General features: G+C 53.7%; 1 protein-coding gene across 1 annotated transcript in view; it reads left to right on the plus strand.

The window, feature by feature from the left end:
* The first annotated feature begins 63 nt into the window (after positions 1-63).
* Positions 64-16,591, plus strand: part of WDR25 (WD repeat domain 25) — a 144,223-nt gene continuing 127,695 nt past the window's right edge. The window contains exons 1-2 of the mRNA XM_068991352.1: positions 64-89; positions 3,775-4,622. Coding sequence (XP_068847453.1) covers positions 3,816-4,622 — 807 coding nt within the window. The 5' untranslated portion in view covers positions 64-89; positions 3,775-3,815. The remainder of the gene's footprint in view (positions 90-3,774; positions 4,623-16,591) is intronic.

A 16,591-nucleotide genomic window follows, 5' to 3' on the forward strand; every position in this document is an offset into this window, starting at 1 on the left:
CTGATTGGCTGGCGGTCCCAGCACGGGCGGAACGCTACTGGGTTTCAGGGCGCTGGCCGGACGACCCTCCGGAGGACCGAGAGCTTCCGGTGCGTGTGGTGAGCGGCGGGCCGGGGGCGGGAGGGGACTGCGATCTGACGGCGGCCCGAGCGCTGCCCGCCCTTTTCGCGTGTATCTGTCTCCCTGTATCTCCGGTTCCTTCCGAGCGCGCAGTGTCCTGGACGGTGCTCACTGCTCCCTCCTGACGATCCTCACCTCTCACTCTTGACAGCCCGCCTGACTCCTATTCATTCTTCAAAACCCATCCCTGGTCGTATCTTGTTAGTGGCCTTCATCAGCCTTAGCCTCCGGCGCAGGGTCTGTGTTTTGTGTTTCATTTCAGTCCATAAGACCTAACATAAGACTTGGCACAGAGTAGGTAATCAGGAAATATTTGTTGAATGACAACTTCCTATTCCTTTTACGTTCTCTGTGTCCCCCCTCCCACGGGGTTGTATTTCACAAATATTTCTAGATGCTGGTGATTTAAACAGTGAACAAAACACAGAAAGTCCTATGTTCTGGTGGTACTGACATGTTGATGACTGCCCATGGCACTCTCCCCGCTTTTATAGCCTTATTTTTCCAAAGACCTGACTTTTTCTTCTGGCTGTTCTTCTTGGTTTACTGGCTCCTTCATTTCCATAAACAAAACAAAACAAAAAAACTTCCTTTCCCCCTCCTTTGCCTTAGACACATAAAAGACAGCAAACAGTTTTCTCTAGAGTTTATTTTGTTCTCCGTTTTCGCCTCTTTTCCTTGACTCTTCCTTGCCTTCTCTCCCACCCCATTTTGATCAGTTTTGTTGGTTCCATCTTTGGTGTTTATCGCCTCTGCTTCCTTGCCTTAAGATGATCGTTTTATGCCTGAGGCCTGCCCTGGCCTCCCAATCGCAGGGAAACTGCAATCCCAAGTCCACCATCACGCCTCCTTTTCTTTTCTATCCTGCCTTTCTCCTTAGGATTTCTCACCTCCGGACATGCTCTGTTTCACTTGGTTCTGGCCTGTCTGTCTGCACTGGCATCTGAGCATGGTGAGCTGGGGCTTGGCTAGTAGCGCCTGTGCCGTTGGTATTTGTTGAAGGACGGAATGAAATGTACATGAAGCAGATAGGAAGCCCTAACATCCACTTGCCTGCATTCATTCAGTCCTTGCTGCCTTGCCTAGTAGGAATTGGGCCCCATAGGAAGTGGGCCTCATGGCCTCTACTCTCTCATCTTTTCCCACAGACCTCTTTAGTTCTGGCCACCTGCCTCTCCGTTGACTGGACAGCTGAGTGGTTAGGAGTCCATCCTAAAGGCTGAGAACAGGTGCCTTTGTGGTGGGAACCTGCTGGGTTCCATTTGGCGGGATGACATGGGATACTGTGGTGAGTTGAGCTGTGCATAGGAATTGAGACCGATGAGCTGTCTGATTAGGTTTTAGGACCGGACTGAGTCATTAAGGAAATGCCAGATCCTTCGCAGTGCAACTGTCCCATTAGTTTATAATTAGCCCATTGTATTAGCTCCATTTGAGATGGGCTGGCTCAGGTTTGGAGTTTTATTTAGACAGGGGCTCTGTGTGTGGGTGTTCCCTGCCTGGCTTGGGCCGCAGATGAGGTTGGATTATTGGAGGAGGCAGACCACAGAACAATTTTTGGATGATGATGTAACTTGTTTGGCCGTGGAGCCTTTCACGCAAATAGTACCCGTTACGGGAAAGGTGAAAAAGTGAAAGTGAAGTCGCTCAGTCGTGTCTGACTCTGCGACTCTGTGGACTGTAACCTACCAGGCTCCTCCGTCCATGGGATTCTCCAGGCAAGAATACTGGAGTGGGTTGCCATTTCCTTCTCCAGGGGATCTTCCTGACCCAGAGATTGAACCTGGGTCTCCCACCTTGCAGGCAGACGCTTTAACCTCTGAGCCACCAGGGAAGCCCACGGAAAAGGTGGGGATGATTGATTCCAGGGGACATGAAACCCACCGTCCAGGGGAGGACATGAGTGATAGACAGCCTGTCTGGAATGGTGTAACCGAGGCTCCCCAGGGAATCTTCAGGTCTCACCTGACCCCACATGTGGGAAGAGGAGCTCAGGATGGTCTGTTAAGGTAGGACACTCGGGCTTTCTTGGAAGTTGCTGCCGGAGCTTTGGGCGCTGCTCCACCGCGCCCTCTGCTGTCTTGGACGTGCGCAGCACCTTTGTTTTCCTCTTGATTCGGCTTAGTGTTAACTAACTGCCCAGCGTTGAATTCCAGGAGGTGCTTCTTTGTAGACATTCCTTGGCTTCAATTGATCGTGTGTGATGGTTCAGAATTACAGGAAGAGTTTTTAAGAAAGGGGAAATAGACTGTTGTGTGGTTCCGTGTGTTTGGAGTGAAACAGGCGGATTTGGATCGCACCCTGGGAATGGGGGGTGGGGGCAATGCCTCGACTGCCTCGGCCCTGTGCTGTAGGTCTGTCTGTCTACACTGGCTTGTAGTTGAGATGGGATGTCTGGGGAAGAGCATTCTAGGTGGAGAGAACAGAAGGAAGGCCTGGAGCGTTTTGCCACGTGGCGGGTCCTGGTCGTCCTTCTGTTCCAGCGTGTTCAGAATTAACTTCGTTCATGTTGATGAGTGCTTGCTCTTCTCTTTTGTTACTTATAAACCGCGCTGCGGCCCCTCTGAATACCTATTCTGCAAACATGTGCTAGTGTTTGTGTAGGACAGAGTTCTAATGTGGGGTTGTTGCAGTAAAAACTGTTTAAATTTGTAGTACATCCTCCCCAGATGGGCCTTTCGAAAGGCCTCCTTAAAGCCATGAGTCTTGCTGTGCAGGCATCCTGTGTCCATTGAGTCGAGTCCTCCTTTATGTCTTTCAGTAAATTTAGTTTTCTTTGTGTAGGTCTTGCTATTTTTGTTATTGTTGTTGTTAGATTTATTCTCAGATATTCCATAGTCTTCATTTTAAAAAACTGTATCTTCTAACTAATTATACTTGATGCATAAACGAGGTCTCATTTTTTTTTTTTTGGCTGTGCTGGGTCTTGACTGTGGCACCTGGGTCTTTGCTGCAGAGTGCAGGCTTCTCCAGTTGTGGGGCAGGTCTCTCTCTCTATTTGCAGCAAGTGGGCTTAGTTGCCCCGTGGCATTTGGAATCTTAGTTCCCCGACCAGGGATCAAACCCATGTCCTCTGCATTGGAAGGCAGATTGTTAACCACTGGACCACCAGGGAAGTCCCAAGGCCTCATTAAAAAAAAAAAAATCAGTAAATTCATTTATTTTTAATCGAAGGATAATTGCTCTGCAACGTTGTGTTGGTTTCTGCCAAACAGCAGCACGAATCAGCCGTGGGTATACCTATGTCCCTCCCTCTTGCCATTGAGAAGGCAGTGGCACTCCACTCCAGTACTCTTGCCTGGAAAATCCCATGGACGGAGGAGCCTGGTAGGCTGCAGTCCATGGGGTTGGGAAGAATCGGACATGACTGAGCGACTTCCCTTTCACTTTTCACTTTCCTGCATTGGGGAGCAAAATGGCACCCCACTCCAGTGTTCTTGCCTGGAGAATCCCAGGGATGGGGGAGCCTGGTGAGCTGCCATCTATAGGGTCGCACAGAGTTGGACACAACTGAAGCGACTTAGCAGCAGCAGCATCACTCTCATGGGTATTTCAGTCTTGGGTTTGTTCGGTGGCGCATTTGCTTTTAACTGCATGTGGTAGGAGGTGCTCTGCCATGCACATCTTTTGACACTCGACTCTGCTTGGCCTCAGGAAAGCTCGCCCTTGAAGGACGACATAGAACGGTGCCTTTGATGGCTTCGCTGGTGGCCTACGAGGATTCGGACTCAGAGGCTGAGACTGATCCTGCGGGCGGTTTCCATCCTGCTGGCCAGATGGAAGACACGTCGGCTGCGCTCAGACCTCTGGGGCAGGATTTTGGATCCAGAGTCCTGGATGCGACAGGCGGGCGGGCGCCGTCCCCGGAGCGCAGCCCTCATGATGACCCCGCTGCGTGTCGTCTCCCACTGGCTCGGCTCTGGAGCCAGGACCCGGGGTCCTGCCCCAGCCAGAGACTGCGATGGCCCAGGCCGGAGCCTGAGGCCGCCATCCCCGCCAGCCCGCTGGCTCGCCCCTCCCTGTGGACCCGCCAGGCCCCCGCGGGCGATGTGCCCCTGGCAGCGGCCCGCTCGAAGCAGGTGAGAGTCTTCTGGGAACCTTCCGGCTCCCCCGAGCTGTCTCTCGATGCCCGAATGGGGTCTGAAGGCCCAGGGAAAGGCAGCAGCTCCCTGCAGAGGAAGTGGCGTGAGGACTGTGTCATACCTTATACCCCGAAGAGACTAAGGCCGCTGCAGGCACTAAGCACAGAAACAGACAGCGGTAAGGACACGGAGGCCCAGGGTCCCCGCGCTGGCCGTGTCCCGGCCCCACTCTGTGTGGCCCCCGAAGCATCCGAGTTTATCCAGCCGTATCTCGACAGTCAGTACAAGGAAACCAAGATTCCCAAGAAGGTGCTCTTCCACCTGCGGGGCCACCAGGGCCCCGTCAACAGCATCCAGTGGTGCCCAGTGTCTGCCAGGAGCCACATGCTTCTGTCGACGTCTATGGATAAAACCTTCAAGGTGAGGCCTTGAGTGAAGTGGCTCTTGGGAATGAGCCGCTGGGAAGTTTCGTTATTCCCAGCGGCGAGGTCGGCCCGGTTGTAAGCCGGATGTTTCTTTTTAGGAATTCCTGGGATTCTCTTTGTTGCCCTTGGGAGAAGGCTCTCGGTTGCCTGCTTGGATGGCTGGTCTGTTCTGCCCCCTGCAGCCCCTCCAAGGTTGCCTTACGCAGGCCACTGGGGGTAACTAGTCCAGACCCCACGTGGGTCATCCTCATGGGGGCCACCAAGGACGCCCAGACCCTCTCTTGCCCTGGGAGGGGGAGGTCGCTGAGTGAGAAGGGAGGAAAATGGACCCAGATCTCGGGGACTCGGGGCCATCCTTGGTGACCCCGGCTGAGTGCGGAGCGGTGGTAGCTCCGTGCCCGGCGCTGCGCTGGGTGCAGAGGGTGGGAAGGCCCCTGGACCTGACCCTGGCTTCTGAGCCAGTATGCGGGGGTAGGGGCTGTGGAGAAGCGGAGAGGTGCTCACAAGCCTGGGTTGGGGCTGTGAGCTTGGGGCCCCAGGGGGTCCCATGGTTGCAGGTGCCTGGCAGGGGGCGGGGGGGACGCAGCTGCCCAGCAGGGAGGGCTTGGCGAAGGAGCGGGTGGGCCTTTGGGTGGGCCGGGCGGAAGACATTTTTGGCTCTAAGCAGGGGAGGCTGTGAGGGGCCCAGAGGGGCAGGGGGTGGGGGGCGGCGGTGGGAAAGAAGGCAGCGTCACACCAGGCAGGGCCTCGAGTGCCCTGCTGGGGAATTCTGGTTTACACAGAAACTTTTGGGGTTGTTATTTATTTATTTTAAAAGCTCCATTAAAAAACAAAAGCTCCTGGGCTCCCCTGGAGGTGCAGTGGTAAAGAACCCGCCAACCAATGCAGGCGAGGCAGGTTCAGTCCCTGGTCTGGGAGGATCCCAGGTGCCACCTGGCAACTAAGCCCGCGTGCCACAGTTATCAAGCCTGTGCTCTGCCACGAGAGAAACCTCTGCAGCGAGAAGCCTGCAACTAGAGAAAGCCCACGCACAGCAGCAAAGGCCCAGCACGGCCAAAAACGCATAAGTAAATAAAGTTATACACACATACATAGAAAGCTCCTGAAGTAAGGCAGACTCACAGAAGCAGTGCCCAGGTGCACAGCTGGGCAGTGTGGCAGGGGTGTCCCACCCGCCAGGAAGCTGCCTCTGGTCCCCGGACTGTCCTCTGTCCCGCCCCCAGGGGAGCCCAGGAGATCTTTGCTTTTAATGGCGCTTTTAAAGGTGGAGGTCTGTTTAATGGACCTGCACACCCCTGCACCTCCTCTCTTCAGCGTCCAGCAAAGCACAGCGCATGTGCGTGTGTGCTAAGTCACTTCAGTCGTGTCTGTTGCTTCGCCACCCCTGCGCCTCCTCTCTTCAGCGTCCAGCAAAGCACAGCGCATGTGCGTGTGTGCTAAGTCACTTCAGTCGTGTCTGTTGCTTCGCCACCCCTGCGCCTCCTCTCTTCAGCGTCCAGCAAAGCACAGCGCATGTGCGTGTGTGCTAAGTCACTTCAGTCGTGTCTGTCATTTCGCCACCCCATGCACTGTGGCCCGCCAGGCTCCTCTGTCCATGGGATTCCCCAGGCGAGAATACTGAAGTGGGTTGCCAGTTGCTTCTCCAAGGGATCTTCCCAACCCAGGGACTGAGCTCATGGTTCTTTACCTCTAGGGACACCTGGGAACCGAAGCCCAAGCACAGTACATCAGTTCAATTCAGTTCAGTTCAGTCGCTCAGTCGTGTCCGACTCTTTGCGACCCCATGGACTGCAGCATGCCAGGCTTCCTTGTCCATCACCAACTCCTAGAGCTTGCTCAAACTCATGTCCATCGAGCCAGTGATGCCATCCAACCATCTCATCGTCTGTCGTCCCCTTCTCCTCCTACCCTCAGTCTTTCTCAGCATCACGGCCTTTTCCAATGAGTCAGTTCTTTGCATCAGGTGGCCAAAGTATTGGAGTTTCAGTTTCACCATCAGTCCTTCCAATGAATATTTAGGACTGATCTCCTTTAGGATTGACTGATTTGATCTCCTTGCAGTCCAAGGGACTCTCAAGAGTATTCTCCAACACCACAGTTCAAAAGCATCAATTCTTTGGCTCTCAGCTTTCTTTACAGTCTAACTCTCACATCCATACATGACTACATGAAAAACCATAGCTTTGGCTAGACGGACCTTTGTCGGCAAAGTAATGTCTCAGTGCACAGTAGGTGCCAAATACACGTGATCTGAACAAAAGCTGCCTGGGGAGAAGGTGGCTTTGGAGCTGTGGCTCATTTGTTGTGGAGGAGCTGGTCAGCGGCCCGGCCGCCCAGTTCATGTTCCAGGGTCTCATCTGTAGGGGCCTGATTTGCTCAGTACCTGGGCCATGAGGCCACGTGAGAACTCACTTCCAATGCTCTGGCACAGGGCAGGAGCCCCACAAGTGCTCACTAGACATCGGCTCCCCACCCCCAAAATTGTCCTCACGGCTCTGGAGCCCTCCTACCCAGAACATTGTATTTGCAAGGTTTGTTTTGAGCTTTTCACATAGGAGGCATTTTCATAAGCTGAGACAGGAAGTCCAAGTGCAGTGAAGTCTTGGCAGGGAGCTCCATTGGGAGAGTCACTTTAGGTGGCGTGTTTGAGTCCTGAAACGACGTGTCCGTGCTCACGTCTGTGAGGCTGACGGAGTTCTGTGGGGACGGTGTCAGGTCACGTCTGCAGTCTGGAGCCCTGGGGTTGGCACACACATCTCTGGTGCTTTCTCCGAGAGGCTGGGGACCTGTGCTTGACTCAGGAGGTCCTGGCATTCCTGGTGTGCACTGGACACCCCCAACCCCCCACCGCAAGGCCAGGGGCTTCTCTGTTCTCCCTCTGGGAAGCCTGAAGCTCTAGGGGGCTGTGGGGGCCTGTTGCTTTGGTCAGGAGCCCCCCTGGAGGGTTCTTGGTGGGCAGTATCCCTGGTGGGCTGGCCCCTGGAGTTACTTAGAATGATCTGGGCTCGGTGGAGGACTGATTCATTTGAAAAGACCCTGATGCTGGGAAAGATTTAAGGTGGGAGAGGGGGACGACAGAGGATGAGATGGTTGGATGGCGTCACCGACTCAATTGACATGAGTTTGAGTAAGCTCTGGGAGTTGGTGATGGACAGGGAGGCCTGGCATGGGGTCGCAAAGAATCAGACATGACTGAACGACTGAACTGAACTGAATTGGGCCTGGTACGGGCTCCATACCAACAGCTTCGTGATCTCGGGCAAGGCACTTGACCTCTCTGAGCCTCTTTCCTCTTGAGAAGTTCCTGAGACCTATGGCTGAGGCTTCTGTCTAAAGCTCCCAGTTTAATGCTGGGCACGTGGTACGGTGTTTTGTGGAGGGTGGCATGGGTCCAGGTGGGCTGCCCGAAGGGTGTGGGCAGCCCTTTTCTGGGACCCTGGAGGGAGGGACCAGACCGGCAGACATCGGCAGCTCAGGCTCGAGGCGGCAGGCTTCCCGGGGGTCTCGGAAGGCAGGCAGAGCTGGGTGGAGGGCTGTGGTGGAGGTAGGTGTGTCCGGGTGGGTGTCTGCCACCCGCTTGCCCTCGGGATCACGTCTCCTGGCCTGGAGCCCTGCGGGGACTGGTCTGCACCTGGCCCCGGTGGTGTGCTCCGTGGCCTCTGCCCTGGTCTCTTTTGCCCAGGAAGTTTAGATTTCCTAAGGCCATCCCATGAGTTTTGGATCGGAGGGCATGTGAGTGAAGCCGTTGACTTGGGCGGTGGTTCTGTCGTGTAGCGGGTGTCAGTGGAGTCCCTGCGCGGGGCATGGGGGAGGCCCGGTGGAGGGGACCTGGGAGCTGCCAGCCGGCAGTGACACAGCACGACCACACGGGGGCGCAGTTGGTCCACCTTGGGAGGCCGCTCAGGCGCAGGGACTGTGTTCCTGGAAAACCCACCCTCTGGGGGCAGTTCTCCGAGACCCCCTCCCTGGCTGCCAGGCTGCCTGCCCCCCAGTCCCGTCCCGGGGAGGGTGGTGTGTGCTGCAGGCAATGACATGGTCTCGGGCCACTTGCTTGCGGCCAGGAGCCCTGTCCACTGCGCTGTCCATGTCTTACGGCGGAGTGGCAACAGAGGTGCCCCCAGGGGCAGTGTGGCTGCTGTCGTGGCCATGGGGGTCCATGTCCCCTGACCTTCTTACTTGAAGGTGTCTTGAAAATCAGGGCGTTTATAAGCATTAGAGGCCAAGGGTCCAGGGTCCTTTCTGCTTTATGACATCTGGCAGTTTTCAGTGACGGAGTCTCATGGCAAATTGATGTTAAGCGACTGTTCTGTGAGAAGACGATGTGGCAGGGCTGGAGGAGCCAGGACGGAAGGTGGGTGGGGAGCAGCTGGGGGCCAGGGCCCTCCTGGCTGAGACCTTGGTCGTGCTGGGCCCCCAGGGGTGTGTGTGTGGCAGCAGGCAGTCCTGGCAGGATGGTGTTATTTTCCCTCCCTGGTGTCAGCAGGTGGGCAGCATGGGGGTCCTTGTGGTCTGGAATGAGATTGAGGGGCGCATGGGAGGCAGGTGGGTGTGGAGTCTGGAGTGGGGCGGGGGTGCAGGCGGGGCTCCGGGGTGGACAGCAGATGGTGGGTGACAAGGGAAGGAGCTCGAAGAGGTGGACTGCTCGAAGCAGCCCCTACCCTGTGCTCCCTTTTGAGGGTGCCTCCTCCGCTTTTGCTTTGGCTGTGTCTTGCAGCATGCCGGATCTTAGGTCCCTGGCCAGGACCTGATCCATGCCCCACCGGCAGTAGAAGCCCAGAGTCTTAACCATTGGCCACCAGGGAAGTCTCCCTCCACCCATCTTTTTTGGTTTAAGTTTGCCAGAGTGCCTTCTTGTCCCCCACCTGGTCAGGAGGGCTGGGGTCACAGGACTTGGATTCTGACTGTCCCTCTGCCGCCGACTGGCTGTGTGACCTGAGGCAAGTGACTCACCTTCTTTGAGCCTCAAGCTCTATATATAAAGACCAAAGGATGCATAACCTGCTGGGTTTTTGTGAAAAAACAAGTGACGTTGGTTCTGAATTACCTGGTGTGACTCCTGGCTCTTGGCGGGCGCTCACCGTGTGCTCATTCTGGCTCCCTCTGGGAATGCTCTCCCTTCCTCACCATGGCACGGTATCTCATGCCAGCGTATCTCATGCCAGCGTATCTCATACTAGCGACCGGGCCATGGAGCTGTGCCTGCTAGGTCTTGCAGACTTTTAAGCCTCTTGAGCAGGGGAACTGTGTGAAGTCCGTTTTTACATTCTCCATAGCACCTGGCACTAGGTTTTGTACCTGTTAAGTGATCAAAAAAGATTGAAAACGGTTTTTTGAATTTCCTTCCAGCCTTTGGGGAGAGGATTGCACACATGCTCTTTGCCACTAGGGGGCACAGTAAGACAGGGTGAGTTGCTTCCCCAAGCTTCTAGAACGTGGAAGAATCCTTGATTCAAGGTAACATTTACTGAAATACGGTTTATTTTCTGATCAGGAGGAAAAAACACAACACAATCCATCTGATTAATCTAAAGAACGTGGAGTGCCAGTTCCTTCATCTCCTTAAAAACGTAGCCTCGGAATTCATAAATTTCAATTGGGTACGTTACAGTGGAAAGATACTCATTTTAATATGTTCTAAATGTTCCGTGAGCTGTAAAATATGCTTGTATTAGTTTTGAAAAATTTACAGCTAGAGAAATTAAGTAAAACAAAACAATGACTCATAACTGCGACCGATGCTCCGTTCTCTCTCCCGCCCGCCCCTCCGGCCCCCTCCCCGCGCCTCCAAGTTCTCTCTCCTGCCCGCCCCTCCAGCCCCCTCCCCGCGCCTCTGTTCTCCGTGGTTGTGGTCCCAGCGCGAATACCCTCTTGTGCACTCTGTTCATTTCCCTGTGTCCTTGTTTGGCTCGACAAGCTTGAATACCCACTGCATGTTAAGGTAGAATTCAGACTTTGAAGCCCTTTTTTGAAGGGAAAAGTAAAAACGTCTTGTGCTTTTGACCAAACATGGGCAGCCCTGATTGGCAGCCCCCCTCACAGAGCCCTCTGCCAGACACCAGGAAGACCCCCAGAGGCATCCGGGCATGTTTCTTGCTGCCTGGGACCAACTTTGAAATGCAGAAAGCAGGAAGGGGGAAGGCGAAAGCAGAGATCCCTGACAGTCCTCTCCCCAGCCAGCGGCTCATTAGCACAGGGCCCTCCCTGGTTGGGGCCAGCGTGTCCCCGGTGTTTACTGCCTGCGGCATCCGGCTGGTGCCCGAGTGCACGTCTCAGGGTTTGGAGTCTGCGCCTCCCTCCCCACCCCGTCTTTTGCGCCAGAGCATTTTTATACCTCATTAGAAACTTTCCCCAAACGTGTGTTTTCTGACCGTCTTCAGATTCCGAACTTTGTTTGGTCATTTCCATGCTGTGTCCTGCGTTTCCTGCTTTTGTGTTTCAGACAGTACTGTGCCGAGCACGGCCCCACGTTAGTGCGGGCTTTTTTGCTGCCTTCATGGAGCGAAGGCAGGCTTTGCCCTGCTCCCAGTCTGCAGCTACAGCCCTGTGGGTGTTGCTGAGTAGAACCAGGTTAGGTGCGCCAGCCTCTGTCCATGCCTTTGTTACAGCAGACTCCTGGGTTCCCGATCCCCACGCTGCCTGGTAGCTGTCTGACTTGGGGGACAATCACCTAGCCTCTCTGATACCCTGTTTTTCTCAATGGTAAAATGGGGATAATGGCTACCAGTTGGAAAAGGGGTGAGAAGATGCAGCCCAGTGCCTAGCAGCGGGCAGGGCTGAAGACAGGCTCCCAACTTCCCTGCTCCCGGATCTGTTCATTAAAAAGCAACCGGAGGAGCGACGAGTCACCCAGTCCTCTGACTGGATGCAGCTCTCTCGTTCTTGTGAATCTTTTCCCAGTCTGTCTATCGATAATGTATTTTTCAAGAGTTTCGATGTTACTGTTCCCGAGGTAGATACTTTTAAAATTTAAAAAGCTTTTGAGATTGTACCCAGCCACTCAGCCGCTCCCTTTTCATGCACTGCGCACTTGGAAGTTCCTCCTGGAGGGCTGGCTCCCTGTCTCTGAACTGCTGACACCCGAGTGCCTTGTGGGTGAGAACAGGCCCAGCTGCGTCTGCCAGTCCGCAGAGTGTTTTTGTGTCTGAGCCTCCGACAGGGTGGCGGGTGGGGGGCAATGTCATCGTCATGCCCAAGGAAACCCAGGAGCGTGAGGGCCGGGCGGGCGTGCCCGAAAGGTGGGCCACGGACCCCTGCCCGTGGCACAGATGAGAGGGAGGGGAGAGCCGACCATCCCGGGGTGCCCACCCCCTGCTAGGCACAGCCCTAGGGCCTCCATCTCGTGTTCACAGGTGTATGGGGCCAGCGCTGTTCTTCCCATTTCACGGGTGAGGAAGTTGAGGCCCAGAGGGTTAAGGGGCTTGTCCACGCTCACACAGCTGGTCATCAGCCTCCAGAGCTTGAGCACGCAGAGCCAGAGAGCCGGCTCTGCTGCCCTGCCCCTGAGAATGAAGGGCGGAAAAGCAGCCCCGTCTCGCGGGTGGTCCCCAGCGCTGTCCAGCCTCGGAGCCCTATGGGTCCCGTAAAAGGGGCGTGAGGAGATGAGGTGATTTCCGCGGGGGCTTGGATTTGCATTTTTATATATTACAGGACCCCGCTGATTTATCATTGTTAGCGTATCTGATTATATTAAGGTGTCTTAGATGTGCTTTGTAGAAAGTAATATATCTCAGATTCAAAGACAAGGAATTTATGGATTCAAGTGCCAGAGTGAGGGTTTTTATTTCAGTTTTGAAAGAATTATTCTTGATGGATTTTACAAAATGCGATTGAGAAATGGTTTGATGTGTGGAGTGAGGAGTCTCGGGGCATTATGTAGATGATTGCAATTTATTCCAAGCACGAGGCCAATCTATTGGAAACGAGAGCCGTGCAGCTGGGGAGGAGGGCTGGGCTGCGGCGGTGGGTGGCTGGTATTTGGGGGCTGAACGGTTAACAGCGCATCTCGGGTAATTAGGTGAAGGCGAGGAGAGAATGGGTGGTGTGTGGGTGCGTGCTTGTGTGTGTGCACTCTTGCACGCAGAGATCATCTCTTCCATCTGCACTTGATGGAAGCCCAGAGAGGGGAACACACTTGCCCGGGGGCACACAGCGGGGTCAGGTGTAGGAAGCGTTCAGCCACCTCCTTCTCTGCACCCTGTGTCTGCTGCTCTCTGTTCCCACCCTTGGAGTGTTCTTCTTCCAGGGAGAGTTCACTACCATCTCAATGATAACAGGGCAGGGAGCGAGGGCTTCAGGCTGGTCGAGCCAGGAGGGCTGCCGAGCCTCCAGGAAGAGCTGTGATTCTGGGCTGGAACCCTCTCCTCGTGGGAAGTGAAGTTTTGACACTCCTCTCCTCCATATGAAAGCTGCGACGTTTCTGAGGCCAACAAATGAGACATTTCCCACTTCTGTGCTTGCCAGAAGGGCCTTGTAAGCTTGTGCCTGCCTCACAGGAAAAAAAACCCTGGGTTGAAAGAGGAATAAGAAAGAAAATTGTGGCAGAACCCAAGCTGTGCTTTCTGCTCTTGGAGAACTTTATTCGGTTTAGACTTAAACAGCTCAGTGTCCCTGGTGCGGGATGCTGACGGGGAGAAAGCAGCTCCATGTGAAGGTGCAGCCTCTGTCCTCGGGGAACCAGCCTCATCCAGGCCCAACCCACGTCATTAAGGAAAGAATAGAGCAATTGGGGAAAATGCTTTTAATGTAATTGAAAAATGCAGATTGCAAAATTGGCACACTTAGAAGTTGAGCCTAGCAAATTATTTCTTGCTGCTTTTAAAACTTGGACCCAGAAGACTCTTAAAAGGCCCCTGTCTCGTGCCCAGGGATGGCATTGTCCTTTTCCTTTAAAGAAAAAAAAAAAGACAGAAATGTAACAGGTAAGCGTAGACCCTCCGCTCAGACATAGTGATTGCGAACATTCTACCGGTAGTGCGTCCAGCCTTTTTCCCACGTGCGTCAACGATTTTAATCATACCCCTAGGTACTTTATTTTTGTAACCAGCAATTAAAAATTCCATGGAGGTCATTTCCTCTCCCAGTCGCTAGTATTTTTATCCCTGAAAAGAAGGAGTGGGTAAGTCACTCCAATCAATCCTCTCCCCCCAACCCCTGCTTCTGCCGTCTGGCGCCTCTCCCAGACAGACGGACGCGGCCCTAGCGAAGACCCCGGGAACCGGGAGAGCGGGGCAGGATGTGGGGACCAGAGCCCTGGACCGAGGCCAGCGGGGTCGGCCCAGCACCCCTGGAAGCTTTCCTTTACATGGCTTCCCTTTGGCCAGCTTCCCGAAGTTTCTTTACGAGATAAGAGAGAGCAGGCATGCCTCAGCTACCTCCCCCCTGCCCACCCCCACCCGAGGTGCCCTGACCCAGAGTGACACAGAGCCCGTTAGCTCTGCTTGGCCAGGGCTCCTGGAGCCGATCCAGGCCCGGCCTCCCTCCCGAGGATGAGACGTGCGGACCTCGGCGCCTCGCAGAGAACAGGGGCCGCGCGGAGATAGCGAGAGCCCCCGGGGCTGTTGCCTGGCAAGGGCTCTGACTCTGGCACTCTGATTAATTGGATTATCCGGGTGTTCCTGGATTGAGCTAATTTTTTCGTATCTAATTTTCTATTGCTTTGCCTTCCTGTTTTATTTTTCCTGGGGGAAGATCTCCTCCACTTTTATCTTTTCCATCCTTACCCACCAGCCCCCCACCTGCTGGCGATTTTATCTCTGCTGTCCTATGCGTGAGCTTTTTCCTCCATGTATTCAGAGAAGTGTTCCCTTCTATCCTCTTTTTACATTTCAAGGGTTGTTTCTTGTTTTCTGGATATTCCTTTCTAACCCTGTTTACAGTAGATTATTTTCATTGCCTACTGATAAGGTCTTTTCCTGGCTGAGTTCTTTGAAAGTTCGCCGAAAACGCTATCTGTCTCCAGGCCCTTGTCTTCTTGTTCCGGCGTCTGTGATTACGTGAGAAACATTCTGCTGTTTATTCTGATTCAGGAGGGAGATCCTGAAAAAGCTGATGTGACTGTGTGTGTGTGTGAGTGTGTGTGTGTGTGTGTGACGGTGAGGATGTTACAGAATGATGAGGTAGGCTAGACCCCCGAATGTCCACGTCTCCGATGATTGTTTCTAGGCCTGGTAAGGAACCTTCCGCCCGCCCTGTGATGCGCTCAGCCCCTGCGTCCTGGTCGGAGCGAAGGCCGGGGCCTCTGGGTAGCACGCACGTTTCACTGCCGGTGCCGTCCTCCAACTGGTTTTTCACTCGCGTGCCGTGCACGTCTTTCCCTCTAAGCGCCCAGGTTCGCATCCTTCTTTTGAGGGGCTCCGTAGCCTTCCGCTCGTGGCCCACGCCACCACTTCTTGTGTAGACTTGATTGCGTCTCTTCACCCTCGACAGCGCTAAAATGATTACAGCACTGCCTAAGCCAGGGGTATCTTGTTTGAGAACCAAAGGAGTTCATTTACCAGCGGCTCTCTTAGAACGGAGCCTGGCACCTCGTGAATGCTGAATAAGTGTTTGTGGTTCTCACCCATTAATCTCCTAGAGTCTTGGCATTTCTCTTACCCGAGCAATTTACATGCTAACAATATTGACCCGTCATCATAACCTGCCCCCCTCCCCGCCCCCCCACCCCACCGTGTGTTGTTTGACTTTAGTATCTCATTATTTTACTTATTTTTTGGTCCTGGACCTAACAGTATTTTATGGTCCAGTCTGAGGGCCTCCCCCGTTGTAACTGTCCCCTGGCCTTGGAGCGGGTCCCACTCCCCCCCACCCCCGCATCCCAGGTGCTGAGGAACAGTCGCCAGTATTCGAGCTTCATCTCGCAGTGATTAGTGGGAGCCACTTTCAGTTCTCATCATCTCTCCCCGCGGGCCCGGGCAGGCGGCGCGGGTGATGGATGTGTGCTGGGTGCCAGGGATCGACTGCGCGCAGGGAGCCGCCACGCCTCGCGCGGATGCCCGCCACCGGTGGTTTAAAATGACCTTCTTCCCACTGGGTGATTCCGCAGGGCACGGATACACCACAGCCACCCAAACCATTCCTCAAAGAAGAAATGTTGTTTTTGACCATAAAAGAAATACGCACACACTATAGGAAAAAAAAACCAACACGACAAAAACAGGAAGGCATAAAGGAAAAAAATGCCCATTGTCTTTCTACCCAGAAGCAATGACTGCAGACATTTTAGTCTATTTCCATCTACTCGAAAACAAACAAAAAAACCCATAACCCTGTTGAACTCTAACTGTACGTATAATTTTAAATCCCCCCACCCCCCATGATAGCAGCAGTTTAGTGTCGTTTATTGCAGTGGTGTTCAGTGTGTCTGCAAACCCCTGGGGGTCCTTGAGACCCTCTCATGGGGTCTACGGGGTGAAAATTATTTTCATAATAACACTAGAAGTTCCTTGCCTTTTCACTCTCGTTCTCTCATGAGTGTACGTGTTTTCCAGAGGCTAGGGTATGTGTGCTGCTGCAATTGATTAAATACAGAAGCAGTTATGAGAACACAGCTGTCTTGTATTAAGCCAGCCATTAACGAGATAGCAAAAATGTAAACAGTGCTTGCTCACTCGTTTATTTTTTATCTTGGAAGACAGTTATTTTTCATAAGAAATATGTTATCTATGTTAACATGTAACAGCCTTATTATTGTTCCTTTTACATAAATTAATAAGTATTTTTCTATGTCCTTGTTATAATTTTTAATATGCTAAATGTGGAGGGGTAAACCGCGTGTAAACAGCAGCTCTTTGGAGCCTTCCCTGGCTTTCAGTTCAGTTCAGTCGCTCGGTCGTGTCCGAATCTTTGCGACCCCAAAGATCCCTGACTTTAGAGAGCGTCAAAGGGACCGAAGGGTTTGAGAGCCGCCGGTTCACTCACATCTAGAATTTCATGGCGGGGGGCGGGGGCTGTCTGTGTTGTTAAAGA

Source organism: Capricornis sumatraensis, chromosome 19, assembly GCF_032405125.1.
Source record: "Capricornis sumatraensis isolate serow.1 chromosome 19, serow.2, whole genome shotgun sequence".
Taxonomy (NCBI): domain Eukaryota; kingdom Metazoa; phylum Chordata; class Mammalia; order Artiodactyla; family Bovidae; genus Capricornis; species Capricornis sumatraensis.